The sequence below is a fragment of the Quercus robur genome, chromosome 9 (genome assembly GCF_932294415.1).
Source record: "Quercus robur chromosome 9, dhQueRobu3.1, whole genome shotgun sequence".
NCBI classification, from domain to species: Eukaryota; Viridiplantae; Streptophyta; class Magnoliopsida; order Fagales; family Fagaceae; genus Quercus; species Quercus robur.
The window spans coordinates 35,997,573-36,012,120 of record NC_065542.1 but is presented as its reverse complement, the minus strand read 5'-3'; the positions used below and the strand labels follow the sequence as shown (position 1 = coordinate 36,012,120).

At 38.8% G+C, this 14,548-nt stretch overlaps 3 protein-coding genes across 3 annotated transcripts; all 3 read right to left on the bottom strand.

Moving 5' to 3' along the window:
- Positions 1 to 858, bottom strand: LOC126701019 (uncharacterized). The gene is made up of 2 exons (XM_050399167.1): positions 347 to 858; positions 1 to 25 (listed from the first exon to the last, which is right to left on the bottom strand). The coding sequence occupies exons 1-2, from the start codon at positions 856 to 858 to the stop codon at positions 1 to 3; spliced, it is 537 nt and encodes a 178-aa protein (XP_050255124.1).
- Positions 859 to 963: 105 nt separating this feature from the next.
- LOC126701018 (uncharacterized) lies at positions 964 to 2,409 on the bottom strand. The gene has a single exon (XM_050399166.1). It carries the CDS (start codon positions 2,407 to 2,409, stop codon positions 964 to 966), a length of 1,446 nt encoding a protein of 481 aa, XP_050255123.1.
- A 6,604-nt stretch (positions 2,410 to 9,013) lies between these two features.
- LOC126701017 (serine/threonine-protein phosphatase 7 long form homolog) lies at positions 9,014 to 13,908 on the bottom strand. Its single transcript, XM_050399165.1, has 4 exons — positions 13,700 to 13,908; positions 13,313 to 13,400; positions 10,306 to 10,692; positions 9,014 to 9,160 (listed from the first exon to the last, which is right to left on the bottom strand). The coding sequence occupies exons 1-4, from the start codon at positions 13,906 to 13,908 to the stop codon at positions 9,014 to 9,016; spliced, it is 831 nt and encodes a 276-aa protein (XP_050255122.1).
- Between the last annotated feature and the right edge of the window lie 640 nt (positions 13,909 to 14,548).

The following is a 14,548-nucleotide window of genomic DNA, read 5'->3' as shown; positions in this document are numbered from 1 at the left end:
TTACACCTTGGCGACAATTACAAATCTGAAGCAAAACATATACAGTTAGGGAAATAGAAACCCCATGAATACTAGAATATGTACACCACAAACAATAAGATTGAAAGAACACCAAAACTGGGACAGAAGACTTGGAATGGTAATATCAAGGAGTTAAGACTAACTACAACTACTTGAAGAAGTAATCATAAGATTGCCCAAAGTGGAGCTAAATTTGATACTATCATGGTTCCAATCTAAAAATTACTCCAGGTATCTTAATTATAACTCATATAATGTAATATCTAAACATGTAAAGAAGAATAACTTATGATACCCCCTTGTTACTATGATTTGTAATTGTTACCTGCTACATAGCACCATGGCTTGTTCATGCCACATTTCAAGTCGGACATGTACGACGGTTATGACCCTCTTGGCGACACAACCCACATTTAACTTTGGTCCATTCTCAATCCACAATGAGGTTGGCAACTTCCTATCCTCGTCATCCATCTCATTGCGGATTCTCGTGGACTTTGGCCGACCTTTCTCACGGATCAACTGCTGGTTTGGCATCACGGTTCTCCTTTCTGCTGGCTCCGGCCATTCTAACCTATCTTTCAGTGGTTGGAATATCGGCTCATAGCTGTGATACCGTTCTTCAACGCGGTAGAAACAATCCATATACTCAGTGGCATCATGATTGTGTTTGGCACAAACTGCTATCAAGTGGGAACAGGGGATCTTGTTTGCTTCCCATTTGCCACACGTGCATGTCATGTCCATGAGGGAAACCCTATGGGTGTGATCTCCCCCACCAGTGTTCAACAGTGAAGACTGTGTCTCCACTGTATATAACTGTTGTTGCGCACTCATCCTTCTAACAATATGGGGCTTCGCCTTCTCTTGATTTGCCTCGAACTTGTCATAGGCATATTTGCACCACACTTGCCCCTCTTCCAACTGCTCTAGGGTTTTGTTTCAACGTTCGTCAAAGTATGAGTTCACCTTGTAAAATGTAAACTTCACCATTGTAGTTATGGGCAAGCTACGTGCGCCCTTAAGTACCCCATTGAAGCACTCTGACAGGTTGGTTGTCATTGCCCCATATCGGTGCCCATGGTCATGTACAAGTGTCCACTTTTCTTGATTTACCTCCTTAAGATAGTTGTACGCATCCGAGTTGACATTCTTGATGCAATCCATGGTGTTCTCAAACTTCCTAACTTGATTCACAGTTGCTGTGTTCCATACCAAGTTCTTCAACGGCACACTATTGAAGTTAGTGTTAACATTACTTACTAAATGGCAGAGGCAATACCGGTGGTGGGTTAAGGGCGGTTCCAAGTAGCCCCTAGTGGTGTCATCGAAGCATGATTGTATCCCATGATGCCTGTCGAATATTATACACAAATTGGTCCAATCTGTAACATAGGTCAACAGGCATGCCAAGAACCATCCCCATGTCTCCGTGCTCTCGCTTTCGACAACGGCAAATGCGAGTGGATAAACCTCGTTGTTACCATTTGTTGCCATTGCTATCAACAGCTTTCCTTCGTACTTGCCATAGAGGTGCGTTGCATCTATGCTTATCACCGGCTTGCAATGCCTGAACCCTCTAATACACGGACCGAAAGCCCAAAATGCGGAGTTGAATATACAAGTCCCCGGGACATGGGGGTCACACTTTAACGTGGTCATAGTGTCTGGATCTGCATCGGACAATGCAGTTAGAAATCGTGGCAATTCCGCGTACGACTCGTCAAAATCCCCGTAAATACACGCAACTGCCTTTTGTTTGGCTTCCCAAACCTTGTACATAGTTACATCATGCCCATGCCTTGCATGTAGCATACTACGTAAGTCCCTTACCTTTCGGGTTAGGTCCTTCCGTACATACTTCTCAAGTGCAATGGAGATGAACTTTGAATCCATTATCCGCCCATCAGTCGCTACTTGGAGGGATGAGCAACTATGGGGACCCTTACATGTACTGATAACCCACATCCCGTGCTTCTTGCTACAATTGGCCCGAATTGACCACAAACATGCCTCATGTATGCACTGCACTACCAGCCTATTGGTGTCAGACTTGATGACCTTGTATTGCTTATTATGCTCCACAGAGTAGAGGGTCAACACATATTGAACAGAGGCTTTATTCTTGAATAGCATCCCTGTTGCTGGGTGGTCACCTTTATGCCAACTTGTAAGATGTCCTGTACCCAATGCAGGTGATGGGTCATTAATATTGTCCCATGTGTTTGATGTGAACCATTCTGGGATAGGAACTGTTGTAAGGCAATCCTCCTCGTTGTTTTTGATCAGTGGTACATCTAAGACCTCCGCGTCATCCACCGGTCCATCAGTATCAATGAACTCTTCATACACATCTTGGCTGGCATCAATTTCAATTCCCTCGTCCATATCAGCTTGGACATGTTCATATGTGTGACTAGACCCTCCCACATCAAGTGTATGGGTGGTGCCCAACACTTCGGTGTTGTCCAAATGATCAACCGCACTACATGGTTGATTATTGTAGGGGAAAGGCGTGGCATTGGCAAAGGAAGGATGTACGTCAAGCAACGATCAGTGTGGCTCTTCCACCCCACTGCCATGCTGTGAACTTGCACTAGCATGGACCCTAACAGCCTCAACAATTACATACAAGTCGGACGCTATGAACTGGGGGGTCCGCTTAATCACTACCCACATCATGTCCACGTCAGCATCGCAACCCAATGGATTTGAGTTGTAGACAACCTGAGTACTCACAAGTATCTGGGGGGCACGTTACACGATGGATATCTTATGTGACTCCCTGTCCAACCGTAGGGCTTCCATTATCTTCCGGTGCATTTTTCTCTAGTGTGTTTCCCATTTCAACTCAATGAACTTCTGCTTCACTGACTCACCTCTATAGGACAGCCCATGCAACTCATGGAAATACTATTCCCCATCATAGTAAACGTAGAAGCAATGACAACCCATGCCAGACCTGGATAAGGACAATTAATTGTGGTTATCATGCAGAAGATAGGGGGTTATGTTAATGCAGCAGTAATTAATCTTTTACAGATGCACTATGATGCTATCCTAAATATTCTTAACAAACTTGATTCGTTTGGACACAAACATTGGCCTTTTAGGGGAGATGTGCCACAACAAAGAATCAGGGTCTTCCACATATCTCTTGGTGAGGATGCAATAGGGAGTAAGAAAATGCAAACATGGTCAGCAAAACTTGTTCACCTCGCAGGCTTTCTTTTTCAGAACCCACACAGTAAAGCCTTTCAGAACTGAAAGAGCCATACAATTTAAACCTCAGTATACATTACACATCATTGTTAATATGTATGAATGAATGCATATGTCATCATAGGAATTCACCGTACAATGTTTGTTTATATATATGTTTATTTAGAATGATTATATACATATTTCTCAAAAAAATTCTCAAAAAGAATGATTATATACATTACTATATCTATACATATAGAGGAACAATATGTATACAATGTCACTATCACACACACACACACAGATAGAGCCAGGCACGTGCATGGATTCTGAAATGTGGGGAGGGGGAGAACCATAACTCGATATCCAGGAAGTCGATTTTATTAAAAACTCGATTTCTGTGGTATCGAGTTACTGTGGACAAGACATATTGAAGTGACGGCAATTCAGAAACTCAATTATTAAGAAATCGAGTTACTTGTAACTCCGTATTATATTTAGGCACAGATATTGCTATAACTCAGTTTCTTTAGAATCGAGTTTTAGGTTCCATTTCCTCTACAAAAAGCCACTTCACATGTAAGAAGGTGCATCCACCAATCTGGTGCAAAGAATTCCCACCATTTCGTGTTTGTAGAGCAGGATAGGACGTACCTATGTTGTGTTTAACGGTCGTGTTCCAGGCATATATGACAGTTGGCTAGATGCGAGCAGACAAGTTCATAAATTCCCAAACACCAATCACAAATCATATAAAGATCGAAGGGAAGCAGAAGCCGCATACATGGAGTATTTGCATGGTAATGGTATGGATGTGCATGGCGGTGCGTCTGCATCGTGGGCAACTCCAAACATATCAACCTCAACTCCACCTAGCACTTCTCTAAGCGAAGAAACCAACTACGGTAGTGGAGACATTAGGAACACCTTGTTAAGGTATCAGTTGGAAGTTGCCATTGAGGAGCGTGACCACGCAAGGAGGATTGCAAGCTTGAGTGCAAACATGTTGAATGAAGTGGTGGCCCATGTTGTGGGGGATGATGAAGTTGATGCACCCACGAGACAACGTACAGGTGCATGAATGCAAAAGTACGACTTCTTGTTGTGGTATTTAGTAAGATATGTATACTTGCAAGTAACTACTTTCGTGTGTGTGGTTTAAGTAGAAGTGTCATCATTTTCCAGTTGTTTGACTGGCAGATATGTATATATGGAAAAATAACCTTATTATTTTTGTTTTTGGACTACTTTGGTCTTATTCGGTCCATTATATCTACTTTGGCCTTATTCGATCCACTGTGGTTTCTAGAAAAATCGGTCTAGTACATTCTATTTACTCTATTTGATCCTATTTAGTCAACTTTGGTCATATGAGATCTATTTGGTTCACTGCAGTCCATTATTGTGTAGTTACAAAATACAAGATTAGCCCATACACAATGAGCCACGATTAACAAATGTACATGACGTCAAAAACAACAATGAATTGCATAACCTCTACATGAATGATTTGGAAATCCACTGGGAGGATTCACTGCAATCCATACCAATCAAAGAAAATTCAAACTTTAAAAAAGATAGAATTGGAATTGTTCATACATGAAAAATTGTCCAAAATCAGAAAATGATCCAAATTCTTCAAGTCAATTCTGAAAAATTCAATACCCACAATATAGAAAGTCCATAACAAAATAACCATGAATAAAAATTGATGCCAACCAACTAAAAAAACAAATTACACAGCTATATAAAGGTTCTTGAATCCCAAACACAGTAAATAAAACCCCAAAATTATGATGTGACTTGTAATATTATTCTGAATTAGAAAAAAGAGTTAACACTTAAAATTTCAAAATTACTTAAAAAGTTAACATTACATGGATAAGTATATGATGCAAAATTGATGTTGGAAAAACTGATCCACAAGCGGTTAGTTTTTCTTGGTGACTCCCATTGGGAGAAACCAATGGAAGTTCCTTCTTTGCATGCTCTCCACTGTAGTTCCTAACAAATATTCAATCTATGAAGTGAATGGCAACCCAATTACAAAGCACATGCTGTTCTTAGTCTTCATGTGCAATGACTACAACTGGACAGTGGAATACTACAGGTTTCAACACATACATTACTATATCTTCCCTCTAGCTGGCTCCACTGGACGAAATAAAGCACCTATGAGAGTGGTCTTCCCACTGCCAGTTCTGCCAACAATACCTATTTTGTGCCCTTCCTCAAATGTGCAACTGATCCTCCTCAAAACAAGTGCATTAGGCCTATATTTGATCTGTTTTATCATTGGTATTCTTAGAATCTTAGCATAAGAACCTTCTTTAATTTTAACATTAAATCAAAAAAATAGTTACCTACAAACCATGTGTGTCAACTTTACCCACAGATGGCCAATTTGATGGAGGCCGGTTCCCTTCTAATGAGAACATTCTTCAAGAAGGTTTGGTGTAATACCCTTGTAAAAACCTCAAAGACCCTCGAACCTACAAGCCCCAACAAAATAAATTAGCGTTATAGATGAGAAAATGTCTCAAGTTTATAATGAAAGTAAGAATGTCTAAAAACCTAAATCAAGTTTGTGACTCAATGGGGTGAGCCAAAATCTCCCACCTTCACAACTTGAGATCATTAGCTATTTATTCTCTTATAGCATTTGCAAGAAAATGCACAGATTTAGTATTTTACTTATAGAAAATACCAATGTGTTTGCACTCTAGTTAGAGCTTTCCTTCTTTGGCTATGAAAATTAAATCTGGGCTAAATACTTACCGTGCAGTTTCCTTCACAAGGAATGAAAGGGTCACATTGTCAAACCTGCAATGGAGCTCTTACAACCTGGAAATCAAAGTCACCCAACCATATAAGAAGCAATGATTAACTAACAAATGAAATCAACAATTCATGGTCTAACACCACCCAAGACAAATGCTTAACTGGAATGGAAGAATAGCAGCAATTTTAGAGGATGCACCCAGAATAGCATAATCCTCTATATTCTGGGGAAAAAATGATGTACACTGTAAGAATTAATATACCATCAAACATTCATATCAGAGATACAAACACCACCCAATTAATAACATCACAAAGCAACCAATTATACTCCTGGAACTATGTGTAACTTATAGAGTTGTAAAAGCAGTGCAAAAGCCTACACTTAACTCCAATGAGTCTTTCTTAACTAAAAATATTCCTCGTATACAATACTCAGAATGCCACATATTCCAAATGCTTTAGATAAATTATAATGGACATTACAACTTATTGTGCCTTATATGTTGATAAGTGGAGTAATATTATAGATAAATAACGATGAAGTATGATATAAACTCAGAAGATAACATACTTGTAATACTCCTATAAACTTAGAGGGCACTAGCCATACTACCAAAATTCGTCGATTATTAATACTCCTATATACTTATTTTTCTTTTAAAAAAAAAAAAAAAAAAAAAAACCAATGGAATCTCAGTTATGGACAGGAGATCCATTCAGACAAATGTGTGACATGGGCAAGAAGATATATCCAAGTTATCACGCATCTCACCTTGGTATATTTTGTTTAGATTATATCCACCCACATCAAGGCCAAATGACAATTGGCATAGCAAATGCCAGCAAAAACAAACTAAAATCCACTATACAATCCTGCATGTACACAACCTATCCAGTCCAGTAATAGAACCACATATTCAACATACAAATTTCTGTTAGTTACATCTCTCCATTAAACTAGGACTTCAGTTATCAAGAACATGACAAGACAGGAAATTTCCAAATTTGCCAAAAGGGGGTAAGGGACCCATTTGTCAATGCAAACGTGTACATTGATACTTCTAGTATACGAACATTTATACAGTTATGCAGACCCAAATTCCAAAGAGCATTGATTGTAGTGACTTACCAAGAGTTTATCATCACTTTCAGATTCCCTTCTATTACTTCCAGGGCCTCACTAGGTATATGCATGTATTGATTTAGCCTTTCTACAGAAATGACATAATTTGGTAAAGTGCACTGATATTGAATTGAGAAGACAAGTGACATGTTTAATGAAAGACCATAACAAAGTGTCATTCCAATAAATCCTGCAATAAAAGGAGAAAAAGTTATAGAGAATCTAATATGCATGTTTTACAACTCAATATAACTCCACAATCATGTTTAAAAAACCATTTCCATTAAATTGAAGCATCTATACAACAACTGTAAATCGTTACAGATAGAAAAGATAACTCTTCAAGGTAAAACTCACCAGAGTTAACAGTTCTGGGAAGAAGCCATGACCGTGTAGAGTGCTGAAGAGGCAAGAACTGTACTAAGTGTTTCTAATCTTAGGATGAACCACTCATTTGCTGCAAATCTATGGAAAAAAGGACTAGCATTTCTGTCAATCAATTCAAGAGGACCAATAAAAGAATCGGTCTTCGTCCTCAAAAGCTCTTATAGTCATGGCGCCAAGCATTGTAGAGACTCGGATAAATGATTTGCTACAAAGGAGTTGGTTGTGCCATTGATCCGCATAAACTTCGTCATGAAACTCTTTTACGAAAAGTATCAAATTACTTCTTCTTGCTTATCAACAATGCCACACATTTGTTTCTCAAAAAAAAAATAAATAAATAAACAAATTACTCTCTTACAACCCACTTTACTGTAGCTAACAACATATAAAAACACAAGAAAGTTTGGCTTCAAATGAATACCAATCGAGACATTTGTCCATTTGCAATCAAAAGTCCAAGCGCAGAAAAACTTCCTAATACATCAATAAATACAATACACCTTATGGGTTTTCTCCAAAATATCAATTTCTTGACAACAAACACATTGAGAGCCAGTATTCTCCCCAAGCAATGATCCAAAAATAGATGCACAGCTACCAAGATTCTCCCCAATTAGAACATTTTGCATGCTTATTCCAGTCACCTATACACATGAAGAATAAGCACACAGGGACAATCAGGCTCAATGGCCTTTTCGTGTCCACCATTGCAGTTAGGTCTAAAAAAAAATACTACTTTAAAAGAAAAGTGAAACGGAACTATGCAGTCACCTATAGGCAGGAAGTATAAGCATACACTAAGGCATTTAATGATCTTTTCGTTTCCGCCTATATGCCCTGACTGGTCTAATCTTACCTGTTTCATCAGACACAACAGCATAATTAAATTAACATAATCAATCAAATGCGCAGTATAAGTAGCTCAAGAAGATGGGAAGTGTAGACAAAGTACATACCATCACCGGTCCCGCAATCGGGAGCATGCGCACGTGGGCGACGCGATCTCCACAAAGCCTCCACCAGCTTAATGTCCTCAGCTAGTATTTGCTCAATCTGTACAGCCTCTCCGTGGGGGGTTTGAGATGAAGCTAACATGGTGGGGTCCACATGCACTAGAGGTGGGGTGGGCATGCCTAGTGTGGGGACAAATATGCATCCACCATCATGGGCAGATCCACTGAAAACTGGGGGCGACATACGGGGAAGGCCCCCATAGTCCGTGCTAGCACCATGGGACATAGTCTGGGCTGGAACAGTGCCCTGATGACCGACGCTATGGGATGGCCCAGCACCATCGCCAGACGTGCATCGCGGTGTCCTGCCGCCGTCATCAGACAGTACCTAATCAGTGCCAAGCCATGACTCTTCTGCACCCGACTCATTCCTTTCCTCGTAGATGGGACTCGGCTTAGTCGTACGGCCGCGACTAGCTTGACCACCTCCACGATGTCCACCCCCACGAGACCCACCACGTTGCCCGCCACAAACTGGGGCCTATGTAGCAATGCCAACTGCTTCTGCAAGCGCATTCACCAATTTAAGTCGGCCTAGCTCCTCCACAAGCTCTAGTGTAAATTTAAGGTCAGTGTGCATGTCAGAACCTTCATCACACCTCTGTATAGACCTAATCATCGTCCGAACCTACAAAACAAGGGCGTCATAAAAGCAAGAACGCAGTTATGATGCAAAACTTGGATAAATCTGTTCCAAAATCAAAAGAAAAAAGTAGTAAACATAGCTAATGAAATTCTTATATTACTTATAATTATTAAGCATCTTTAAAAAGACAGTGTATAAAAATAGGGGTTCGCCCCCCCGTGCAAAAATTTATAGTTCCAACCCAGCACTCAGGATTTTTCAGTTTCCTGTTATGTTTATCACTATGCAATCTAAACATTGGGATAATACTTCTAAAAAACACATATGGTTGGTTGTACATAAGTTCAAATTAGCATAAGTGAAAATATCAGAATTTCACTTCTGTATCTAGGCTTCACCAGAGTTACAACTCCATTAATATCACATTGCAATCAGGACACATATTTTGAAGTTATTATTTCCTAAGGTACACGTCCAAATCAAATGAATTGAAAATATCAAACGCGAGCTTAAAGTTTCAATTAAGAGAAGTACCAAAAATTACAACATATATCATACTTGAATCTAGTAGTCCAGCACATCTCCTTGCTGCATACTTGCAAGATTTGAAATGACCTTTAAGCTGTTGGGAATTGCATTCTACCAACAGTTTAGTAAGGGACTTCCCAGTCCTAGAGGTAATATCTATCAAGGAATATGTAATTAGCTTTCAGTCCTAGAGGTAAGGGTATCTGAACTATCATGAAATGTGAATTTATCACTACTAAACAGAGTTGCACCGTCCATTTGAAAGTACAAGCCAACCAAAAACAAAATAAAAATAAACAAAAAATAAAAATAAAAGAATAAAACCCAACCCAACCCACCCTTTTTAAAATTTGAATGTAATTATATGAACAAAGGTGTGGTCATCATTAGTCATTGCCAATTAACCATTCCTCACGCAAACAAATTGGATCAAGACAAATTCAGTTCGTTATGAACAACTTAAATCATGCAGTATTTTTTGACTTTAAAACATAATGACAGACTCATGCAGTATTTTTTTACTTTAAAACATAATGATTGAGAAACTTATAGAGATGTAACAACAATAATTATTTTGGAGTTTTGCATGCATGATAAAGCTGCTGAAGATATTTAATCGAACAATGGTTTCATCCATAAAATAGGAATTGTTGCCTCACCATGAGTTCCCAGTACGCAGACTCTGGTGTTATGTACCACCTTGTGTTGCGATTGTACCACATCATGTACTCAACGAGGTACGTATCATCACCGTCTAGGAGAGAGGACCTGCGAACTACATTCTCTCGATTGGCCCATTGCTGAATAAAGGGCACATGGTTCTTCTCCCATTTACCCTGGAGGGATATCTTGTGAAGGGTAGTCGACGTATCCACGACACGTCGAACTGGTTGCTTCATCCCAAACTGACGAAGGACCCGCTTAGGATGATGCCACTCCACTATCCAAAAGTATATCAATGGCACCTCGGCCCTCCAAATATGCTGCCCAGCAGTGCAATACGCAAGTAGGGAGCCCAGCGTATGCGTGTACGGTTCCCATACAATCTGCATAAGTGGATTATGTTTGTGATAGTGAGACATCATACTAATTTAAGATTATGTTTGTGATATGTAATATGGAAAGCATGGAATTTCTTGCTTCTATTCATATACAAAATCTTCAAGGATTATTGGGTAGAAAGTAAAAGAACAACAACATTGACCTACAGAAAATATTAAAAGATCTAGGTTGTTCATGTCCACCATTTTCAGCCCCATGTTCATATGCATAACATTCAAAGCTAACTAACACCATCAGATACTAGGGTTTTCAATCTGAACTAGACTTAAAGGAGGGTACTAGAGCATCCTTATGGCTGTAAGATGAATCCAAGTTGATGTTTTTGCAAAATCTTTTTATCGTAATAGAAATCTTGTACTAGATTAATTGCATTAGTCATTAACAATGTTTCAATGAATGAGAACAAAATGACTATTAATCATTCTAACACTAAAGTAACTGTACTTAATTTTCTCTTGAAGCTATAAAAAATATGGGGGGAAGACATATATAAGGTCTGCTGAAGACATTGCATGTCAAGTAGCACTTTATATTGCAAGAAATGGAAACTATGTAAATTATTACATGGTATAATCCTCATCAAATACTGTTATTATATTTCTATCTAAATATATTTTCTTATAAATTTTAGTGTTGGAAATTACGTAAGCCTTTTAGTTATCTCAAACTAATCATGTCAATGTCTAAAATTACATTCCTCTTGATGAATATGGTGAGTAGCATATTTTGCACGCTTCTAAAATTATATGAATAAAGTAGTCATTAATAATCCACAGCTTTTAATAATTTTAGGACTATTAAGGCAGCTAAAGTGGGGACAACTTAAGGAATTGCATGCTGCAATTAAATTGTGCTCTCCAACTTTGGTGCAAGGAGCACGAACTAACTTTTCATTTAGGTCAACAACAAGAGGTAATAGGTCAAGCGTCTTTATGTTTTCTCATATATCACTGATTAACACTTATTTGTTTCTTTAAACTTAGGCCATTGTTTTCCAAGAAGACAATGGAGGTTGTGCAACATTTCTTTCTAACTATGCAAAACAAAATGTTACTGTACATATTCAAAATATACCACTTGAATATGTAAATCGAAGTCAAACAGTATTCTACTAGACTGTAAAAATATAACCTTCAATTCAGCAAATGTAAATTATAACTTACAATGTAACAATGTTTTTTGCATCACAATAACAATGTTTGTAATCCTGGATACCCCTATGTTAGAAGAAGAAATACTAAATTGTCTACTTATTAGGCAGAGCAATAACTATGGTTTTAAGCTCATAACATTTTATTAATTAATTACAAACCGTACAAGCTTAAATTTTATTTGTTTAATCAAATTTGTAGCATATATTGTTTGCGTTTTGAAAATATCATTTGTATTCTAATATGCCTTGATTCCCTTGTTTTGAAAAGACCCATATTTGTCAAGTTTATAGTAGGAAATTTGTTGTTTAGAATTTAATTGATATCTTGTGCATTTACAATCATTCGGCTTATATAAAGTCTTAAGAAATATTGTTTTGAAATTTTTTCTTTTCTTATGATGGCAGGCTAAAAGTTCTATTTTCTCTTGTGTTAAATAGGTTGAAACGGTGTATAATGACATAATCAGTAAATCAACACAAACTTTTTATTCAATTAGTAGCTGGAAAGAATTTACAGATGTCATCGTGAGTTTCAAAGATGCATCATTAAAATCAAATGAATTACTTGAGCACACAAATACAACCAAAGACAAATCTGATTATCTTTGGTATACTCTTAGGTAAATTCATTTCTCATTGAATTATAACCAATTACATAATCCAATATGTGTGCCTTCTCTTCATTGCATCAGATTAATGACATTTGTAACAATTGGTGGAGTTTTTTTTTTTTTTTGTTGCAACACAGGTTTCAACTCACTTTGTCTTGCACTAAACCAAGACTTCATGCTCAATCTTTTGCGCATGTTGCACATGCTTTTTTGAACAACATATACATAGGTAAGTTACTTATTTAGTTCAAACATCTTGGAAAAGGGACAATTTCTTCTTTCTTTCTTTTTTTTTTGGGTGTAAATCACAAACGTTTCCGTACATAATGAAGGATATAGCCAAATTCTACTTAATATATATATGACTAAATTTAAATATAACCCATTGATGTAGCCCAACTTAACCTGAGTCATATGAGTTGGGTTGCGTTGGAAAAAAACCCTTCAATCCAACCCAACTTGGAAAAAACCCTCTGATTTAACATTCAAGAATTTTTTACTTTATGTTTGGTCGTATTCATGCAGGTGCTACAAATGGAAGTTCTAATGTGAAGTACTTCATGATGGACATTCCAATTGAGTTAAATGATGGGAAGAAAATCCAAGTATCAAACAAAATGATGGGATGGTATTATGAAATCAACTCATTCCTACAACAATCCAAGAATTCAAACTAAAATAAAAATGAAAACGTGGTCATGCAATTGAGGGAAACGAAAATAAAAGCATGTGCAGTGCATTTGAGGGAAACGTGCTCGGCCCGTAGTCATAAGAATTGAGGGAAACGTGGGAAACGTGGGAAACGTGGTCATAAGAATTCAAACTAAATTAATCAAATACCTGCTTGGCCCGTAATGTAGCCAGTGACGCCCGGTACGCAGCAAGGACGTGTGTGGCATGCTCTGCGGTGCATTTTGGCCCGCTCCACCTAGCAAACATGGGGTGTCGACAAATGCTTATTACTGAACCTTACATTTAACAAACTTTGCTTTTATATTTCACATCCATATACTAAGCATTGATAAGTTTCTTTTGTTTGTTAGTTTGGCATATTTTTAATTATATGAAAGAGACAAATAAAATGTAATATACTATTACACATAAATAATTATTCCTAAGAGACACTTAGCTTGAATAACGAGAACTCAATAAACGTACCTAATGGCAAGGGGCCCTGAGTGCACTAGCGGTAGAGGCGGCCTCACAACAGGGCATAGTCATGGGAACCTTGAATAGGCCCATAGCTGCACCAACAAGAGTGCTCCTCCAATCTGCATCGCATCCTTCTTCAATGCACCACAAAGTTGCCTATACAGCCAGGCCAATGCTGCACTACCCCAGCTATACTGTCTCGCATTGCTGATTGGGTTGAGCAACTGCAGAGGCACCAGTGAGACCCGGTCCACAGACTTGTCCATGAACAAAAGGGCCCCCATCTGTACAAGTAGGTGGTAGCGGGCATATTGCTACACGACTTCGTCACCAGCGTCCGCAGCTAAGGGAGCGGCAAACTGTGCATCAAGCCAGTTGTATTTTATCCTCGCCCCAGCAAGGGTAGACGTGTTTGAGTTTCATATCGAGGGCGGAGGTTTATGGCCCAACAACTCTTCGCACAGCATGCTCCATACATAGTCTGTCCTCCCAGTGACAGGCAACCCATCCACCAGAAGCCCCAGCATCACCTCCATATATTGCAAGGTGATACCCATTTCTCCATGGGGTAAGTGGAACGTGTGTGTCTCCGGACGCCACTGCTCGACCAAGGCCGTGATCAACGCGTGGTCGACCTCCATATCAAGAACCTTGAATAAACCAGTCAAACCTGTTGCATCTATGTATTGCATGATACGTGGGTCTAGCCCACCTTGTGGCAATACACATTTACGGTGTCGAACCTTTATCATGCCAGGCACCTCCTGCACACGGACGAGTAATGTGTTAGGTAGTGCACACTAGGTAATTATAAAACAGACATGTATTAATAATACTACTACATACCTCGTCAACGACGCACCTCCAAAGCGGACTTGACCAATGATTCGGCTGCCGGGTCAACTGGGTATCCATGTCGGGTCC

What these genes read in the sequence shown, in the direction of transcription:
- LOC126701019 (XM_050399167.1), bottom strand. Translation starts at nt 858, where the DNA reads ATGAGTGCGCAACAACAGTTATATACAGTGGAGACACAGTCTTCACTG. An exon ending in GCCATGGTGCTATGTAGCAG is followed by an intron (nt 26 to 346) that starts GTAACAATTACA and finishes GTTTTGCTTCAG; the next exon opens with ATTTGTAATTGTCGCCAAGG.
- LOC126701018 (XM_050399166.1), bottom strand. Translation starts at nt 2,409, where the DNA reads ATGGACGAGGGAATTGAAATTGATGCCAGCCAAGATGTGTATGAAGAG.
- LOC126701017 (XM_050399165.1), bottom strand. Translation starts at nt 13,908, where the DNA reads ATGGGGGCCCTTTTGTTCATGGACAAGTCTGTGGACCGGGTCTCACTG. An exon ending in CAGCTATGGGCCTATTCAAG is followed by an intron (nt 13,401 to 13,699) that starts GTTCCCATGACT and finishes CATGTTTGCTAG; the next exon opens with GTGGAGCGGGCCAAAATGCA. An exon ending in CTACATTACGGGCCAAGCAG is followed by an intron (nt 10,693 to 13,312) that starts GTATTTGATTAA and finishes CCACTTATGCAG; the next exon opens with ATTGTATGGGAACCGTACAC.